Source organism: Nanorana parkeri, unplaced genomic scaffold (genome assembly GCF_000935625.1).
Source record: "Nanorana parkeri isolate BGI_ZX_2015 unplaced genomic scaffold, ASM93562v1 scaffold191, whole genome shotgun sequence".
NCBI classification, from domain to species: domain Eukaryota; kingdom Metazoa; phylum Chordata; class Amphibia; order Anura; family Dicroglossidae; genus Nanorana; species Nanorana parkeri.
In genome coordinates, this window is record NW_017306459.1 from 1,518,936 (window position 1) to 1,540,127 (window position 21,192).

The 21,192-nt window shown below is 39.1% G+C and overlaps 1 protein-coding gene across 1 annotated transcript in view; it reads left to right on the top strand.

Annotated features, from left to right (window-relative positions):
* LOC108786085 (opsin-5-like) overlaps positions 1-21,192 on the top strand; it is a 39,479-nt gene that overhangs the window by 6,675 nt on the left and 11,612 nt on the right. Inside the window, exons 2-5 of the mRNA XM_018555304.1 lie at positions 11,933-12,017; positions 14,060-14,222; positions 17,148-17,275; positions 18,542-18,876. Of these exons, the coding sequence (XP_018410806.1) occupies positions 11,933-12,017; positions 14,060-14,222; positions 17,148-17,275; positions 18,542-18,876 (711 nt within the window). The remainder of the gene's footprint in view (positions 1-11,932; positions 12,018-14,059; positions 14,223-17,147; positions 17,276-18,541; positions 18,877-21,192) is intronic.

The following is a 21,192-nucleotide window of genomic DNA, read 5'->3' on the forward strand; positions in this document are numbered from 1 at the left end:
GTCTAAGGACACATGATGTCACAGGACTTTTCTATCCTTGTCTGACAGTGGCAGTGGACACTCACAAGCCATTACATTTTGTACAGCAGTAATATAAAGCCAGTGTGATGATACTCCCCCAGCTGGTGTCTCCATAATGGTCTGGGCTCAACAAAGTGGGTTGGACCACAGAACAGTGACTGTGTGTGAGGCACAGTAATGTTGAGGAGGTAAATATAGCAGTGAAAGCTGTTTTTTTTTTTTTTTATCAGTACTCGTCGATACCGAGTACCAATATCGGCATCCCGAGGTAGCATGGGCCGGCTTCCCATGCAGCAGGGTTCTGCGGATTGAGAAAACCCCAGTGTGCAGGTGAGCACACGACTGAGGCTGTCTGGAGGAACAGACAGTGGCCTGAGGCCGGAGCAGCGGTGCTGCAAATGTAAAGCCAGGAGGCTGGATGGGCAGGTGCTGCCATGAGATGCAAAAGAACCCCTGCGAGGGTAATTGTTCTGTTTTGTGAACTTTCATTTAATAAAAGTGGGCAAGGAAGCCCTTGAATGAAGATTACAGCGAGTGGATGCGTCCTTTATGCGCTACCATTGGAAGCTAAATCTCACAATACTTAGAGAAACTTAGAAAAACAATGGTCCAATCAGCAATCTAAGATAAATATATATAATGAGAAATATACAAATATAAAGGATTTCGATGATACAAACTATCTTAAACATATATTCACGCATGGCTACATTGTACTTGCAATATGTACACTTATAATAAAGATGTCAATAATGTCCCCCATAATGCAGAACTTAAATAATTCCTTAAAAAGAAGACTCCCTTTTTAAGCAAGCTAGCTGAAACTGCAAAGAGATGCGGTAGGTCTGCAAAGTAGGCAAAAAACAAGCACCATTAGGAGATGGTGAATTTGAATACCTTAACCCCTCAACAACAACCAGCTCTTGGCAAAAATGAAAGTCTAATGACCAACTGATAAGGGAGGTAACATTATGGTTATGAATAATGAACCGTATGTAGCAATGTGTTTAAAGATTCTTGACAATAGAATTGGTTTTCTAAGATATGCCCTAATAGCTTATAAGGCTTTCAAAATAAGGCTTTAGACCTAAACTACTCATTTCTAAAAACATTTTGTAAAATGTGGATCTATGTTTTTTGTATAAAAAGATTTCACTTTTAATACTTCACAAGTCTTGATGGCACTGTACTTTTCTAAAGACAGACCCAGAGAAACTGAGTGGAGGGGCTGCATGACTGGGGGAGGAATAGTCCCTGGAGAAGGGGTTAAAATAAAATGGGAATTAGTTGATCTTACCTGATTGGAGGTTGGGGTCAGGTGCCCGGGAGGAGCTGCATGGGTTGGGACTGCAAGGGCTGAAGGGCATTCTTTCCGGAAAGTCGACAGAGGAAGCAGGTTGTCCCACCTGCCCTCACTTAACTTTGTGGTTTCTGGTGGTTGCAATGCCCCTTTTTATGTCATGGCAGCATGGCAGGTTAGGGGGGTCTTTGGAGGGTCAGAAACTCTGAGTCAGTGACACAAATGGGGGGCCATCAGCTGGTATGGGTGCTTCCCCCTGTTGGTGTCAATATTTGTCAGGGGGCCTGGCCCCTTGGAACTTGGGAGCAGTAACTGTACTTAAGCTGGTTGGGGGGCGGCTGGGGACATGGGATCAGTTTTTAGGAGACGCACTATTTGGGCTGTTGGGTACCCAAAGACCCCTTCTTGGATCCAACAGTTGTTAAGATTATTTATTTGTATATTATTTTGTTTATTACTTTGGTTACTGTTAATGGTGCTCCTGATTTCAACTCATGTAGACTGGAGTCTTCACATTTCCATTTCATTTCCGGCACCTGCAGGCACAAATGGAAATCTGTTTAGCCTGAGCCGGAGCCCTTACCTGCTGCGGGACCTGCCGGCTTTCACATATGCAGAGAAGTCCCCCGGCGTTGCACAAGGCTGCCCTAAACGCCTGTCCGCATTAGACAGGCATTTTATAGGGCAGCCTTTTGCAGTGCCAGGGTCCTTCCCCTGCTGGTCTTGGAGCAGGAGGGTGCATTTTGTGCAGAATGCACACTCCTTGTTATTGCCGATGTTGTATCTTCACACAACACCGGGAATTAGGCAGAGTAGGTAATTGCACGGTGCCCCTCTATGAATGGTACCTATAGGCACATGCCTAATCTGCCTAATGGTAAATCCGGGCTACTTTCACACTATAGTGTGAATGTTCTTTTGGGATCCCTGTGACAGGAACCTACGAAGGTCCCCGGGACACATCTATCGTGCGTCCAGGGATAGTGATCTATTTCTAACCACATGTAATAATATTACATACGATTACTGTCACCCGATCATAAAAAAGTGACGCTAAACTCAGGTGTTAAATCTTAAAAACGCATTCAAGTACCTTAAATATTAACAAAAATAATATATCTTATTTGTCATTCAGCTGCAGATCCTCAAATCATCTCTGAATTGGTGCAGACACTGTCCTTCCTTCTGGAGGGTGGCTACTTTTGTTCCCCATGTTCCCTGTGTGTGTTGTAAAGTAGGCACTGCCCCAAGCTCCCTTCTGTGATGGACTACAAACTCCATACAAATTAGTAAACTAAATGTGAGATGGTAGTCTATCATGGGTGTGGTGACTACTTTACAACACACACAGGGACCATGGGGAACAAAAGTAGCCACTCTCCAGAAGGAAGGACAGTGTCAGCACCAATTCAGAGATGATTTGAGGATCTACAGCCGAGTGACATACAAATAAGATACATTTTTGTTAAAGAGGTTCTAAACCCTCCGTTTTTTTTGCATATATCTACTGCTAGCAAGCAGTAGATATATGGAAAAAGTTGTTTTTTTAAACGCTTTAACAGCGGTTTAAACTTACCCCGTCTTCGCTGCAAACTCCCGCCCGAAAATCCGAAACTGCTCAGGCGGCCGCAAAGCATCTTGGGGCGGGCGCATGTGCAGTTCGGATTTTCGGCCGGGAGACGAGCAGAGACACAAGGTAAGTCTGTGGACGCGTGCACCCACATGCAGACACCGTGGGATCGGAAGTGCCAGCAAGGACAGAGAAGTCATCACTGGATCAGACACCCGCCGCAGCGCTGCAGAGAAGTCTGAAAAGGACAGGAAAGAAGAGGAAGATCGGATTAAGAAACATCATTTAAGGTAAGTGCTGACATCAACATTGGGGGGAGGGAAAAAATTGACTTTAATGTCACTTTAATAATTAAGGTACTTGAAACTCCTGAATTTAGTGCCACTTTAACTTAAATGGGTGACAGCAGCTGCTTCTCAATGGCTCATTCACACATATGCTGCTCTGCTCCATCTGAAGGCCATAATGTGGTGGAAAAACTGGAGCGTTTTTTAAATACACTGCTAAGTGTTTCTACGTACAACCAGCAAGTAAGATTACAGATGAACACAAAAATCATTATTGATCTCCTTTATTGATACTTGCAGATAAAGAATATGATTCCTACACTTGGTCATATCTGACAGCATATAACAGAGCATTGCATGACTATTAATTGGGCACATACGCTGCATTTCTGCACATTTTTATTCAAGGTTAACAGCTTGCTTCCATATTTTTGCTAATTATTATCTTATTGTAATTTATGATGGCCATTCTAGGATTCTAGGAATGTTATGGTGTCACATTGGTATTTCTGAAGTCATCAGTCATCTTTGCTTTATTTATATAAGTACAAAGATGAACAAACATAACAACTTGGACTGTCATTAAAGGCTTTTCACAGTGGCATTGCTGAGATTGCTTAGAACAAGGACTTTTCTTCATGATATTAACATAAAATATAAGCGAATATACCAGCTTAAAACATTACTAATATGCAAAATATCTATTTTGTATTCCAACATCATTTCCTTTTGAGAACATTCCTCCTTATGGACGGATTGTGCTTAAAGCGGACCTTTACCCATATCTTTAAAATAACAACAAACACACCTTTAGAAATGTTTAGTAATGACAATCAACAAACCCATACATATAGATAATTGCAGGCATTGTATTCTTTGCATACCTGATTTCTCTTTTACTCCCCAGTCTTCTGCCAGTGGCCATGTTTACTAAGGGCAGATTACTAGCTCTTCTATTACTTCCTATAAAATCTGGCACATGTGACTAGGACATGTGACCTTGCACATCATCTCAGGGGAGGAAAATGCCTTTCACTGAGATGAGATTTCCCATCAATACTCTGCTGATGACAAGGCAATCCCAGTGTGCATTGCTTTGGCAAACTGAAATAATGTTGCCCTTTCAAAGCAGGAAGTGAATGCTCTGCAAGTGTAAGTATTACCAAATCTCAGCATTTTACACCTGACATGTCTATGTTATTATTAATCATCATACATAGAGTGATGCATTGGTAGAATTAGATTTTTGAGTGTAAAGGTCCGTTTTAAGTTTCTTAATGTGTACATTGCCACCATTTCCATATTATGGAAGCAGCAGCAATAAAATAACTGGATGCTAAAAGAAGCCCAGATGGAGTGTGCAGAAAATATATTCAATGATCTCTGCCATCATGTAAAGCTAGAAAGGGTTTCACATTTCTGCTTAGGTTTTGGAAGCTCCTGTCGATTATAAAGGAACTTCTTGTTCTACCTTTTTTAAGCCAGTAGTAAAACTTATGTTTACACTGTATGTGTCTGTGAGTCTAATTCATCAAGGCAGACTTAAGTGGTCTCTCAAGCAAAATTTCCACTTTTGATAATATAACTTGACAGGTCACTTTGGCTATGACAGCTTTATACATCAGGGTCCTATTTTTCCCCATGGGGCGTCATCTTTTTAATGGGAGAAAGTCTAGTGCTTTAATATTCTTTGTAGCTTCACATTCAGGTACAATATAGTCAAAAGCTGATGACATGATGCAATCTGGGTTTCCATGAGCAGAATATGTTCCTTGTGTTAATTTTAAAAGGATAGTACATACTAAGAAATACATGATAGTTTCTTCCACAGCTTTCATATTTAAAGGCAAGGTATAGTGGATTTGTAAATATTTTCTTTTTTTATTTATTATGGCCAAGACTGAAAAATATTTAGAAAACATTTATATCCAAATAAACATGGAATATTGCATATGAATATTATGTGGGCTTTCCTGGTGCCTACATGGCAGCATACTCATGATATTTCTCTGCCTCTATTTCCACCTACAAGGCCAGTGTAAATCTATAAATTTTAGTAACAAAATAGTCGATCCATAGCCTGCAGACCAATGTTCATAAGTCCCTACCTCGGTGTTATGAAGTGACACAACTTCCATCTGGGTTCAGCCTCTCCCAGGTGAGGTCCCAGTTACTTTAGCATTTTAATGCACTCATAAGGCTGGGAGCTCTTCCTTGTGGTCTTGGGGCCTTCTGCAGGAAACCATAGGTTCCTGATGCAGGAATTCCCAAAATCGCCCTGTGTGAATGGGGCCTTAGTATGCAACATAGAGCAGTAGATAAAAGGAAACATTTTCTGCATGAATTATTAATTACAAAACATTGTAATGCAAATAAAGATGCTTCTACGAATCCAGATGCTACCCCTTTCCAAAGAGTTCATGATTAAAAAAACTTTTCACAGCCTATTCCTGGAAAACAAGCATGTATTATTTACAGTGTGATTCAGTTAAAGAATTTAAGTGTCTTTTGTAAAATATTAATTTGAGATTGAATTGGGAGATTGAATTGTACCTCTGGAACAGTAAAAGTATACATTTAGAAAATTATTGCATGCCAATTTTGTGGTAAAGTTTATAGAAGCCCCAACTAGAAAGTATGCTCTGCTGGATCTGTCAAACAATGCAAAGCATATTACAATTGTTCATGTAAAAGAAAATCTGGGTAACAATGACCATAATGCAGTACAATACATATTTTCCCAATGCTGTCGGGACTAAGATCGGGAGCTATTATTGCCGTAAAAAAAAAAACAGAACAGAAATGGGAATTTTTCAAATGTTTGTAAATACACTGCAAAATATATTATTGTGGGCAATAAGCTTAAAGTAACACATCACGTCCAATGTTAAAACCGTAATAAATTAGAAAAGGGTATTAAAAAGATATAAAAAATAAAGGAACACTTTCATAATTTTAAAACGACAAAGAATAAAACTAAATGTGTAAAAAAGCAATACAGAATGCAAAACTTAAACACGAATATCAGGTTGCAAAAGAAAGTAAGACAGGCCAACAAAAATTCTTTACATATAATAACAGTAAAAAGACCAGGATCTGAGCATGCAGGTCCCTTACAAGATAACTCATAGTTGTTGACTGGGGACAAAGAAACGTCAAATATATTAAATACCTTCTTCAGGTCTGTGTATGGCGGAGCTCAAGTCCATAATGGGGATGGTAGTGCCACAGTCTCAAGAAGCCATTGTTTCTAATATTTATAGACTGGCTTGATACCAATAGACTGGCACATGGCCAATGTGGTGCTTCTATTTAAGAAGGGATAAAAGTATTTTACAGGTAACTACAGACTAGTGATGGGCCGAACACCCCCGTTTTCAGCTCGTATTTGAGCACCGGAACGGCTGAAAAGTTCGAATACGAACTCGAATCTGATGCAAGTCAATGGGGGTCGAACTTTCGAAAATGATTGTCCCCTTTAAGAGTGCTTATATACAAGTTATTGTCCATAAAAGGTGTATGGGGGTCCGGGTACTGCTCTGGGGGGACAGGAATCAATGAAAACAAACAATGGAATCTCCTGTGAATTGAGTTAAATGCCTACCGGCCCTATTACAGTTTATACCTATTTAATCCCCCTTTTCTTTACTTCACTCTCCATGTTGTCTACTGCTCCCAATGGGCATTACTAGCAGATATGTACCTGTTTTTGCTCACTAATGAGGCTTAAATCTCCAGAATTGGATTACAGTGGTGCACTCTATTAGTGGTTTACTCTATTGACGGTTTACAGTGGTTTCCTCTATGTGTTCTATGTAGCCAAGGGTCCTACTTGGTTGTTCATTCCTAAATAAGCCTGTTATATGTAATCCCCACAACATTTTCTGATTACTTTGACTATGCTTTTTGAGTTATTTCAATATGTTTTCTGTTTTATTGTATTGTCTTTTTGAAAACAATAAACATTTTGTGGGAAAAAAATAAATAAATACCGTTTTTAAAGGAGCAGTGGTTTTAACATCACTTAAAGGGTAAGAATACAAATGAAAAATTCCTTTAAATACTGTGCCTGGGGGGTCCTGTGAAGTGGGGGATCTGTAGGATGTATAGAACCTGCTGCAGCAAAACTGACATTTCTAAAAATATATTACATTTTTTTTTACTCTTGGTGTGCAGTTCCCCCTCCCGAAAAATACCAGACCCTTTAGGTCTGGTAGGAATTTTAGGAGGGACCTTTTTTTAAAAAGCATAGGGTTCCCCCTAAAAGTCATACCAGACCCTTAGGGTCAGGTAGGAATATTTAGGAGGGACCCCATGTAAAAAAAAAAGGTGTGTGGGGTTCCCCCTTAAAGTCATACCAGGCCCTTAAGGTCTGGCAGGAATTTGAAAAAGGAACCCCTCCACCCCAAAAAAATGAGGGGGAACGTGGGGTCCCCCCTAAAATTCTAAGCTAGACCCTTGATCCGAGCATATCCAGCATTGTCCATAACGACAACTAAATAAAAAATAAAACAATAAAATAATTGGGCAGAGTTAGCGGTGACATCTAGATCCGCCCAATTGTGTAGTTTGACGCCATCAGATAGGTGAGACATGATTGGGCAGAGTCCTGGTTTAATACAAGTGGTCTATTCAGAGCGGCGGCGGCAGCGGCGCAACCCCAAACCCCCCCTCCCCACCACGGTTTTCGGGTCCCCACGCGATAGGAGCTCACCCGCAGGATCGGAGCTCACCATAGAGCCCCTAGAGCAGACGAAGAACATCCGTTCTTCGTCTGCTCTGTGTGATCACTGAGACCATGGCGCTGTAATCACAGCACCACCTGTCTCAGCAGTCACTTACTGCAGCTTCTGTCACAGCTTCTGTCACAGAAACTGTCTGCGTCCTATGTACCGGTGCGCCTTATGGAGCGCAAAATACACTAAGTTGTTCACTTTGCTAGCAAATTTTCCCTTAGTGAATGTGGTACAAAGTTGTTATGCATAAGTGACTCTGCATTGTTTGCTTCACAACACTCTTTCAGCTTCAAGGAAAGCTTAACCCTTTCGCTGCCAAGGACGTATGGCATACGGACCTACAAAAGTGCTTCCAGCTGGCCATGTCAGTATGCCATACGGACCTGGCATTTACAGTTCTACTATAAGCTGATGGTCGCTTTAGCGACCATCAGCTTATAGTATAACTGTTCAGCAGACTGTCCCCTTTAAATTAATAGCTGTCATCAGCGGCTCACAAGCCAAACAATTGAATTGTGTATTTTTATCGGTTTAATATTAATTTGAGAAACATTTGCGCAATTATCGCAGGGCCTACAAATTTAGTATCACCATCTTTTTATTCTACCGGGCCTGCGCTTTCAGAAAATATATGGTTTGGGGGGTCTTTTACAAACGCTAGCAACGCAGCAGTTGAAAATCAAATCAATAGGAAAAAATTGCAGAAAATTCAAAAATGGCTTGGCCAGTTGATTTGAAAAATGTTCCAGAGGGCTTGGCAGCGAAAGGGTTAAAGTGACACTAAATTCAGGAGTTAAATCTTAACAATGCATTCAAGTACCCTATAAAAATGTAAAATGTAGCTTAATTATGTATCACTCAGCTGTAGATCCTCAAACCATCTCTGAATTGGTGCTGACACTGTCCTTCCTTCTGTAGGGGGGCTACTTTTGTCTCCCATGGTCCCTGTGTGTGTTGTAAAGTACTCACAGATCGAAGCTCGGTCCCCTTATAGACTACAATCTCACATTTAGTTTACTAATTTGTTTTGAGATGATAGTCTATTACTATCACTTTTTTGTAGATTGACCTTTTAAAAGAAAGCCATACTAAAAGAAATATGAAGGTTGTCATGGCTATCTATCAGATCCACTGATCTTTTTTTTATCATATGCCCAGTTTAAATTTCTCAGGTTTGCAACAAGTTTTCTTTAACTGCTTCACAGACTGAACTCAATCAAGCAGAAAGGTAGACAAACACAGTACAGTATTTGGCTGGGGGGAGAAAACTGACTCAACAGTACTCAGTGTTCAATTATAGAGCAACATGCTCCTACATTTCTGATTCCTGATTTCTGACATTTAAAGTATCATTATCACTTTATCCAAGTTATGAAGATCATGGCAAGTGCACTAATCGGGTATTATAAAATGTAGTGACTGTCTGGGTAGCTAAGTTCAGTTGTTGTCAATGGACATCAGCTAAGACTGGAACATTACACTTGTAATATCTTCTTTTTTTAGTTCAGGATGTAGTGATCTATACAATCATTTGTATTTCCATGAATTTCAGTTCCCTACAAGTCCATGTACATAAGACATTTGACCAATGTTGTTTTGTATTATCATAGCTTCCAGTCGTCTAATTTTTGGATTATAAAATGAAAGGGTAATTATCAGATACAGGTGAAACTCGAATAATTAGAATATCGTGCAAAGTTCATTTATTTCACTAATGCAACTTAAAAGGTGAAACTAATATATGAGATAGACTCATTACATGCAAAGCAAGATAATTCAAGCCGTGATTTGTCATAATTGTGATGATTATGGCTTACAGCTCATGAAAACCCCAAGAACCCCAAATCCACAACCTCAAAAAAGTAGATTATTACATGCAATCAATAAAACAAGGATTGTACATAGAACAATATCGGACCTCTGAAAAGTACAAGCATGCATATGTACTCAGTACTTGGTTTGGGCCCCTTTTGCAGCACTTACTGCAATTACTTTTGCACGATATTCTAATTATTCGAGTTTCACCTGTATGGTTGTGGTACTGTATATCCACATACAGGATATACAAAAATTGTATTATAGACCTACAGACCCTCTAAGCCTGGAGTCCACAGTTTCATGCTAATTTTAAGCTTAAAGATCAAAAGACCAAGGACCAAATACTTGAACCAGTATCTGGCATTTTTGTTTGATATATCCACATATAGTCAACTTGGCGGGGAAGATTACATGGGTTGAGATGGTCCCTGGCGAGGCATGTATATTTTTATCTTTAGGTTTAATTTATTCCAAGTATGGAGACAGGAATCTGAAGTATGAAATATGAAAAAGAACAATAGGAGCCAGAAGAATAAATATGATAAATTGCTTTTCAGAGCTGTAATTTAGGAGCAATGCATCTCTCTGAAACCCTTTTCATTGATGAGCCTGCTAGGTTAGGATCTCAGTCATCAGATATTTCTGGAATGTATACTGTTATTTTACAGTTGACTCACTCCATAATGCACTGCTATGGGACAATTTTTCCTGCTTTATACATATTTACATGCATTTTGTTTCACAAAATGTGTCTACATAAGGTTATTATACTGCAACTGCATCTTGATCTGCATGTATGTTGAATAAATTATACTTTGTTAGTAAGGTTTTCTATGGACTTTATAAGCTTTCTCGGGTTGTTGCGTATTACATTATTTCATTTTTTGCCAGTGGAGAAGCACAATGTTAGTTTACTAATGCCACATTTAGTGTTTTTTTATGCCCGGAGCATTAATTTAAAGAATCAGTCCATGCCTATATAACCACCATTGATATCTCCAAAACCTAGGAAGGGAGTCTGTTATATTACAGCATTTTCTATTACTTATAAAAAGATCTGTAGTATACACACATCAGAGAACCAATAGGGATTTGATAACATCTATATCAAGAATGAGAAATCACATTAAAAGTTTAGCAAAATCCTCAGAACAACTTCATAGACAGACAAAGATCATTATAATAAATGCTGTACAGTCCAGAAAAGGGAGATCTACTCTGCAGCTACTGTACATCCACCTCAGTCTAGTTCAAAATGCTAAAACCAAGGTTTGTTAGAGCGGCAGTCACATGACCCAAAGATAAATTGGACAAAGTTTACTTATTCAGCAGGGAAAGATACAATGAGGTTAATTGTGGAACTAACTTACCCTCTCTTCATTCTAGGTTTGATTTTATCAGTGTTCAAACTGCACCCAATATATCACAATAAATAAATCCATAAATCAATTTAAAAAAATCAAATTCTGTCCATTATTTCTGTGAAGGAGTTAGTATTAGCAGTGCCGTGCCAAATGACAGTTACATGACATCTTAAGTGATAAATGACTTTTAATTTTGCTTCTTCTTGGAGAAAATAACATAAAGGTTTTAGGCTGGTGCACAATATCAGGATTAGGGAAAACAGTATGAGGACCACTCTTGATGTTGAATAGACATAAAATGTAGGTAAAGTCAAAACTTTCATTTTAGTTTTGGAAAGAGTAGGAATGGGTTAACCCATGCCAGTATATTTTTTTTGCTGTGTATGCACCATTGGGAGAATTTCCATTCACTTCCTGTTGCACTTTTAGGATGGGGAGTAAAAGGAAATCACCCAAAGGGAGGCCAATACCCCTCTTAGATAGTTGTCTCCAAAACAGTGTCCCTATTGGAAGATTCCCCCTAACCTCTCGTTCTGGGGCAACTCTAAACCTTTGGATTTCCCCATACTTTACTTCTAGATAACATTTGTCCCCAGTACAAAGGGAGGGGTGATACACACAGCAATTAAAATCTAAAAAAAATTAAAAAGCTTGAGGTTTTGGTTCACTTGGACCTTCTTGAACACAATTAACAAGGAGGAATTATTATCCATTGTGCATCTAGGTAAGAGGAGTACTATTATACTTGCCTGCCAAGACTTTGGATAAAAACTCAAAATATCATTGTATTAGACTTTTTTGCCCAGCTTACTGTCTTCAATAACTTTGTTTTTCAGATGGAGTTTGCAAGAAATATTTCTCACTATTCAAATATTCCCAAAACAGCTGACATTGTTGTTGGAATGGTTTATTTAATATTTGGTAAGCTTTATGGAATTTATATTTAGTGAAATGTTTGTCTGGTATGCGTTCGCTCACTTCTCTATCTATTGAGTCGATGTGTGACAGTTTCATTGTCAGGTGAGTGAGGTGAAAATCACTCACCTCATAGTTCTTCTTTAAAGTTTGAAATTTGGCCAGCGGCCCCGATGGGAGAAAACATTTTGTCGAGTGGCCCTCGAGGGAATTGAGTTTGAGACCCCTGATTTACAAAGATTACCACATCACCACATTATCATTATCACATCGCTTATGTGATAACACCAGATCAAGGACAGAAACACCTAGAAGTCTCAATAGCTGTCATGGAGGAGAAAAAAAAGGAACTGTTTGAGGTGATAAAATAACACTTCACAAGATAAAATAACGATTTAATAGACAATAGGGCATTTGACACATTAATGGTTACTTGAAAAAGTAAAGACTAGGTATGGGATTAGGCATTGACTTGCAGTTGACCTTCTTCTTCCTGTTGAAGTGGGTTTTGTATTCTCATAAACTTAGAAATACAATGGTGAGTTGTTGCCTCAGTAAACTTGTATAGTAATTAAAAACCCACTTGAACCAAACAAAAGCCTGTTGACATAGGCCCTTACACATCCTTCAATATATATGTTTTTCTGCATACAAAATACAAACAGGAGTTCACAATTTTAATGAGCCTACCTAAAGGAGAACTCCATTAAATGGTTTGTACAGTGAAGATTGTTGGAACGGGGAGGAAGATAAGTATTTCACTACACAAGCTGCACTCATTGGGTGGGAGGGATTAATTAAGAGAGAAGTCTAATAAAGATACAGTTGTCCTTGTACTAAAGATACAGTTGTCCTTGCAGCCTAAGGCCCATGTCACACCAGCGATCTTGACACTAATCACAGGATCACTAAAAAATACATGGAGGACACATATCTGCTTTGTATGTTTCGCTCCCTCTATCTCTTCAGCACCCAGACAATGCGCAATCTCTGCAAAAAGCTGAAAAGAAAGTATCACCTCACTCCTCAAGCTGGCGATGGAGCGACACATGCAAGTTCTCTCCGGCGACAGGACCACCAGTGCAGCATGGCCCTTATATAGAGGAAAATATAGATGACAACCAGTGTGGAGGTGGATGTAATTGACAACCATTGTGGAGGAGGATGTAGATGACGACCAGTGTGGAGGAGGATGTAAATGACAACCAGTTTGGAGGAGAATGCATTGTAGATGACGACCAGTGTGGAGGAGGATGTAGATGACGACCAGTGTGGAGGAAGACATACAGGTGAAACTTGAATAATTAGAATATCGTGCAAAAGTTCATTTATTTCACTAATGCAACTTAAAAGGTGAAACTAGACAATCATTGTGGATTCAGTAAGAACAGGATGCTAGCAAACCATATTTTTGCAACACATTTAAAACTTAAATCTATGAATTTGTTGTGGGTCTCTGTATGATAGTTTTACAGTTTATGGAATAAACACAATAAAAACTGAATAACATAACAGTTGTGTCCTCCTGATTCCACCCAAGAAGCAGTGACCAAAGTATGAAATAACTTTTGATAAAAATGTTATTTTTATGATTTGTATACATTAGACAAATTGTGCTTGTGTCATGGTGGGAAGTATGAAATGGAGCAGTTAAAGGCCACTGTAGCTTTAAGACAGAGCTACTGCTTGAGGATCCGAGGGTGCCCATAGACATAATATGGTAGTCAGAAGGCTTAAATGCTTAACCAGTGTTTGTGTAAAGGATTGCTTGGTGGTTAGATCTCCAACAATTTTATCAGGCACACACCTCAGGCGCGTGTCTGATCTTCCACAAACAACAGTAATCATGAAACTCCCCCCTGGCCACTTAAACCAAAGACTGGCGGGCCTACGGATGTACGGCACGGTTGTGTGGTACCTGTAGACACACGATGCTTATTTGGTCCAATCAAAATTGTACAGGTGTTATCTTATGCTTATGGCACTTTATTATATGGGTATCTTAGATTCTTTGTTCTTCTTATGGTGTGTCTCCTGATTCTTCACAGGTCTGTGCTCACTGTTTGGGAACAGCATCTTGCTGTACATATCCTACCAGAAGAAGCAGCTGTTAAAGCCAGCAGAATACTTCATAGTGAATCTGGCTTTGAGCGACCTTGGAATGACTGTAATTCTGTACCCTCTAGCCATCACCTCCAGCTTTGCACACAGGTTGGTCTGCAGCTGTGCTACCAATCACCTTGGTAATGGAGTAGAATTCATACCTCTGTACTAGATCATTTTTCATGGTAAATAGTCAAATGGCACAAATAAATATAAGGAATGGACATTTAATGTTTTTCCCCCCAGTAAATTGTTTTTTCCTTATAATTTGCACAATGTACAGCACAGCCTGTACATTCAATCTTATGAATGAGGAAGCATATTGTTCAATCTTATGAATGATGAAGCATATTGTTCAATCTTATGAATGAGGAAGCATATTGTTCCAAAATGTACATAATATTGTATACTTAAGATATTTATTGACAACAAACACTGTAGTTATGAATACATCTGTCTCTTTCAAGGAGAATATATCTTTTTGCTAGTAATGCATCGTGAGACTCTGGCAGTTGTATATCATTATATATAAATAGCTATTGTTAACATCCTGGGCCTTGCTAGTCTATTCACAGCAGTATGTCTTGTTGCCTCCAGAAATAAGTTCCACTCACCAACAACTGCAGCTATTCTTTGTTTGTATTATTCCATTATGATAATAATTATCTTATCAACACATTTTCAATACCATTACAGTACACATAAACCATTTACATTGGTTTCTACCCAATACCTTACGGTATGATGTCCCTTTGAGTATCATATAGAAATATGCAGACTTCAAGGCGAATATAGTAAACTCACTGATACGTACTTGAATATTAGGGGAAACTAGAACACGCTGTGAGATGTCTGTAACCAATTAATGGCAGGAGTCAAACTGGCCAAAGACAGACAACTGTTTCCTTATGAAAGTCTGTCCATGATAACCCTAGTAACTGCTGCTGTTTCTTGTCCAACTCATCCAACTGACTGAAGCCCCCCAGGAAGATTGGAACAGCCCTGTGTGTGCTACTTCCCAATATGCTATTCTAGGGCTGTTCGTATACATGCAATTTTTCAAAAAAGAAGTCTGATTTTTTTAATTAAAGTTTGTTAAGGCATGTTTTTTAGTTTTGGATAGTGTAGGGAAGGGTTAAAACTTTGTAGGTTTATTTTTGGCTATCTGTGGGGAGATTTTGGTTTAGTTTCTGTCCTAGAGACACACAAGAAGTAGGAGGAAATCTCTTCAAAGTGAGGGAAATTCCCCTTTAGACAGTTGCCACCAGAACCTGTGTCCACATTGAAGATTTACCTTTACTTTTTGTTCTTTTAACAACTAGAAATGTTGGTTTCCACCTCACTTTTTGTTCCAGAGACAAAGGTCACCAGGAACAATAGAGAGGGTCTGTATAGAAGGAGAGGGGTGGGTTTGGAATGCATTGTCTTTTCTAGTCCCTGCATTACATCACTTGCTGTGGTACAGGTAGTGCTGTCTCCTATGCATCAATATATGTTTTATATATATATATATATATATACACATATATATATATATATATATAATGGGAAATGTAGTGAAGGAGAGTGGCATGCTCTCACTGAAATATTGTGCACTGTGGTGGGAGAGAGACACAAAGTAGAAGAAAAATGGAGGAGTGAGGGAGTGCACCCAAAGGGCTTTCTAACAAAAAAAAGGTAAAAGGGAAATCTGAAAATAGAAATAAAAGCGGGATTATGTTAAGGGCTAAAAGGAGAGCACTGTAAAGGCAAAACGTGTTTGAGTTTTCTGCCACTTTAATGAATGGGTTTTAAAGGTGTGCAGGCATACATAAAGAAACATCATTAAAATAGACATATACATGTATACATAGACAGTGAAATATGATACGGACACACTCATAAAAGGGCGCTACTAGGGAGACGGAAGTGGTATCACGTGCCAGTTTTAATTGTTTCAGTGTCTATGTATAAATGTATATATCTATTTTAATTATGAATTAATCAATATTAGTTTTATATTTATGTATGCCTGCACACCCTTAACCGCTTGAAGACCAGGTGTTTAGACCCCCTTCCTGGCCAGGCCATTTTTCAGTATTCAGCGCTGCGGTACTTTGACTGACGTTTATTCCGTCATGCAACGCTGTACTGAAATGAATTTTATACCATTTTTTAGGGACAGATGGAGCTTTCTTTTGGTGGTATTTAATCACCACTGGGGTTTTTATTTTTTTTTACATTGTTATGAAACAACTAATATTACCCACTTTTTTGGTAAAATATAAAAGACGGGGTCACGTCGGGTAAATAGACACCAAACATGTCAAGCTTAAAAATTGCGCGCACTCGCGAAATTGAAAAAACTAGCATACCCAAAATTGGCCATAGGCGACGCTTTAAGCATCGCTGCCTGTTTTCACATGACGGGCATTTCCCGCGTCCGAGCAGGCGGATGTAACAGGACGTGTATACACGCCCAGTTACATCCAAGAAGCTCCCGGCCGGCCGTGTATACACAACGGCCGGCTGGGAGGTAGTTAAAGCCCATTTGTTCCAGTTTTGTTGTATTTCTATTATGTACTGCCTATTGTTCTATTATTGGTGTAAGGCTCCAACATAAGTCACAACAATGTACAATGTGTAAATGCTGACATGTGTGACCATGGATAGTCCTATAACATGACACTCCAGCTATAGAGGACTACAAATCCATGATTGCTGGTTGCCATTCTCCATTGCTGAATAATCATGGATTGCTGAGATTTGTAGTCCTCTATAGCCAGTTGCCATTTTCCATTGCTGAATAATCATGGACTGAGTTACAGTTCTTCATAATTATATAGAAACTGCCCTAAAATCATTAGTCTGTATTATTTTAGAAAAAAATGTTACATGTCCCTTAGGGTTAGGGTTAAGGGATAAGTATCAGTAATTGGTATAGGCGAGTACCTGAGGGAAAGTACTTGTACTTGGTCTTGAAAAAATGGTATCAGGACATCACTATTGATAATCTTACTGTTTTATATCACATTTCTCTGTCTTTGTTTGCAGGTGGATATATGGAACGCATGTTTGTTTGTTTTATGCTTTCTGCGGCGTTCTGTTTGGAATTTGTAGCTTGTCAACTGTAACATTGCTAAGCACCGTGTGTTGCATTAAAGTTTGTTTTCCTACTTATGGTAAGTTTACATATGGACAATTGCACAATTTGCATAATCAGAAATGTGAAAATGACATCAAAATCAGAAAGCTGACTGTAGCTATATTAGTGCACTTGTAACAACACAGCTGAGCTCTATCTATACTAATGGTTAATTTTACAAGACAAGCTTCCTGTCTTCCTTCTTCTGGACCAAAAGTAGGGAGAGGACCTCCTGAAAGATTGTCATTGATCCACAGCATAAGAAATTCTATACAATTTCTTGGACATGAGCACAATGCATTGCTTTTAAAAGCACTCCTATACACCAAGCTGGCTAGTAAAGAAATGTTAAGAAAAATAATTCATGCGGCGTTTTCATAAAGAATGAATCTCCTGTTACTAGTGATGAGCCGAACACCCCCGTGTTCGGTTCTAACTCGAACTTTCGAACATGGAAAAAGTTCTAACTCGAACTTAGAACTCAATGCAAAGCTTGCAGAATTCCCCTTAAACACTTTCAAAAAATAAACTGAAAATGTTCACAGAATGTAACACAGTGCTGGTAAAAACACTGGTCAGTGCTCATTTACTTTTATTCATTGATGAGCATTATTGGCGGCCATTTAAAGCACTGATGTTGTGAATGAGTCACTTTTTTAAACCTGTAAAACAAAAAACTTAATTCTAAAATGATTTGGTTTTCAGGGGATAAAATAAAATTTAAAAAAAGGTAGTGATACCCCTTTAATGAACCTGTACTCCATCTTTCACTTTTTAAAGAAACATCTCAGTTAATACTAGACACAGTATAGCTTCAATTCACACAGCTAAAATACCAGAATAAGAATCCTTATTTTTTTTTTTAAGTGACAGTTATTTTGAGCCCAATGAGATTTAAAATGATAGTTACATGTCTCAAAATAAAGATCCTTATCATTTTGTAAAGCTTTGTGAACCAAGCGTGTTGTTAACTATATTAACCAGCAAAGACATCTTCCTGACTCGAATTTGACCCCTTTTTCAATAAGAGTGTCCTTACTGCCCACTGAAGCAGTCAGGGGCATGGCAGCTAATGAAGCATAGCCATGAATTCCGGGAAAGTCAGGCCCTAATAACAAAGTGAAACTAAATCAGAGAGGCACAAAGAAAAAGCTTTTCTGGCTAAAAAAGTTAAGCGCAGAAAGGACAATTGATTTTTACAGGTTCAGTTTAACTCTATCCTAAGATTATGCAACATATAATGCTCATTTGTGTATATAATAATTAAGTATGTGAATTGTAATTGAAAATCATCTTTTTTTAGGAAACAGATTTGGCCATAAACATGGAAGCATTCTCATTTGCGGTGCCTGTGCATACTCGACTCTTTTTGCCACCTCACCTTTAATTCACTGGGGCAATTACGGAACAGAGCCATATGGCACAGCTTGCTGTATCGACTGGCGGTCCTCTAACGTGAGCCAAGTCGCCATGTCTTACACTATAGTTCTCTTTGTGTTTTGTTTCCTCCTCCCCTGTGGAATTATAATAACTTCCTTTACACTTATATTGATAACGATGAAAGCGTCTCGGAAAGCTGTGGAACGACACAGTTCAGTTCCTGCAAGGATGAGCAATGTGCAGATGATCATTGTAAAGGTAAATAACTCTGCAGAAATGATCAGGCATGGGATCAATGTTAGCACTGCTGTATGATCCACTTTCTCTGCCTCCAGAAAACAGTTCCAAACTGCTCTTATAGATTAACTCTCCTAGGGTCTGTGGATGCTGACATTTTGTTTGGGACTGTACAGAAAAAAATACTGTCCTGTAAATCAACAAGAACACATGTTGGCCATGCTGCATGAAGTGACCCATAGTGAAGGTACCCATAATGAAAAAAACGCATTATTAGGTAGTAGCAAGTAACCCTGGTCATTTTTCTTGGGCGAATTGTTGAATACCAAGCAATGAGCCTCCAAAACCGCACATTATTTGCAAAGCGAGCGGCAGCCATATTGGCCGCCAACGCGTTTTGCGCATGCGCGCCACCATTTTGGAGTGCATCTTGGCATACACCAAGATGGCGATGCCCGCATGTTCGGGTGCCACCATCTTGTCGTATACCAAAATATACTCCAAAATGGCGGCACGCATGTGCAGAATGCCGATGTGGCCAACGCTTGTTCAGCGCATGACGTCATCGTAATGGGACATTATACGCTCCACCTCCAAGATGGCGACGGGCATGTGCAGAACACGTTGGCGGCCAATATGGCCCCTGCGCGTTCTGTAGACGAATTTATGTATCCCCCAAATATAGTTTTCGGATATTCGGGCATATAATACATTTGTTATTTCGGGTTCGGACAAACCGCCAAATCAACTGTATTTCATTGATTTGCAGGTGCGTCCGAATCCGAATGCACATGTCTCCTACACAAGAACATGCATGTTAGGGCAACAAGGTTGTATAAGCCTGTATGTTTATGCACCCATTGTTAAAAATGGGTAATTTGACAAATAAATCATGGTTTTAAGTATCAGGACATAATAAAATTAATCTTGTCCTTACCAGGTCTTAAAATCAGGTGAAAACAACCTCAGATGAACAACAACACAAGATATGTTAGACCATGTCATTATTCATTTTCCAAACAAAAAGCCAAAATGGAGAAGCCGTGTGTGAAAAAGTATGCCTTATAATTTAATAACTGGCAGAACCACCTTTAGCAGAAATAACTTGAAGTAATTGTTTTCTGTATGAGTTTTTCAGTTTCTCACATTGTTATGGAAGAATACTGGCCCACTCTTCTTTACAAAGTTGCTTCAGTTTATTGAGGTTTGTGGGAATTTGTGCACAGCTCTCTTAAAGTTCTGCCACAACATTTCAACCAGGTTGAGGTCTGGACTTTGGCTGGGCCATTGCAACACCTTGATTCATTTCTTTTTTAGCCATTCTGTTGTAGATTTGCTGGTGTGAATGGGATTATTGTCCTGGTGCATGTCCCAATTTCAGCCAAGCTTTAGCTGTCAGACAGATGGCCTCACATTTGACTCGAGAATACTTTGGTATACAGAGAAGTTCAGTCGACTCAATGACTGCAAGGTGCCCAGATCTTGTGGCTGTAAAACAAGCCCAAATCATCACCCCCTCCACCACCATACTTGACAGTTGGTATGAGGTATTTGTGCGAATATATGTTGTGTTCGGTTTTTGCCAAACGTGGCATTATGGCCAAACATCTCCACTTTGGTCTGGTCTGTCCAAAGGACATTGTTCCAGAAGCCCTGTGGTTTGTGCAGATGCTACTTTGCAAAGCTAAGCCATGCTGGCATGTTCTTTTTAGAAAGAAGAGGCTTTGTCCTGGCAACCCCTCTAAACAAACCATACTCGTTCAGTCTTTTTCTAATTGTACTGTCATAAGCTTTAACATTTAACATGCTATCTGAGGCTTGTAGAGTCTGAGATGTATTTATGGACTTTAAAGTGTTTGAAAATGGCCTTATAACCCTTCCTAGATTAATGGGCAGAAACAATTGTTTCTCTAGGGCCATTGTTGATGTATTGCCTCCTTGGTATTGTGTTAACACATACCTGAATGTTCCAGACAAGCAAAATTGTAAAACCTTGGCTTTTCTAGAGGTGGTCACACTTGCTGATAATCAATTAATCAAGGGCATTTGATTAGCAACACCTGCCTGCTACTTAGGCTCCTAATTACTATGGAAGCAGGAAGGATGTACTTAGTTTTTCACACATGGCTTCTCCAATTTGGCTTTATGTTTGTAAAATAAATAATGACACAGTGTAATATGTCATGTGTTGTTGTTCATCTGAGGTTATATTTACCTACTTTTAAGACCTGCTAAGAATCAGATAATTGTTATTACGCCTTGACACATAAAACCATAGAGTTCAAAGAGGATGTACTTTCTTTTTCACACAACTGCACAACCTGGGCATAAGTGCAT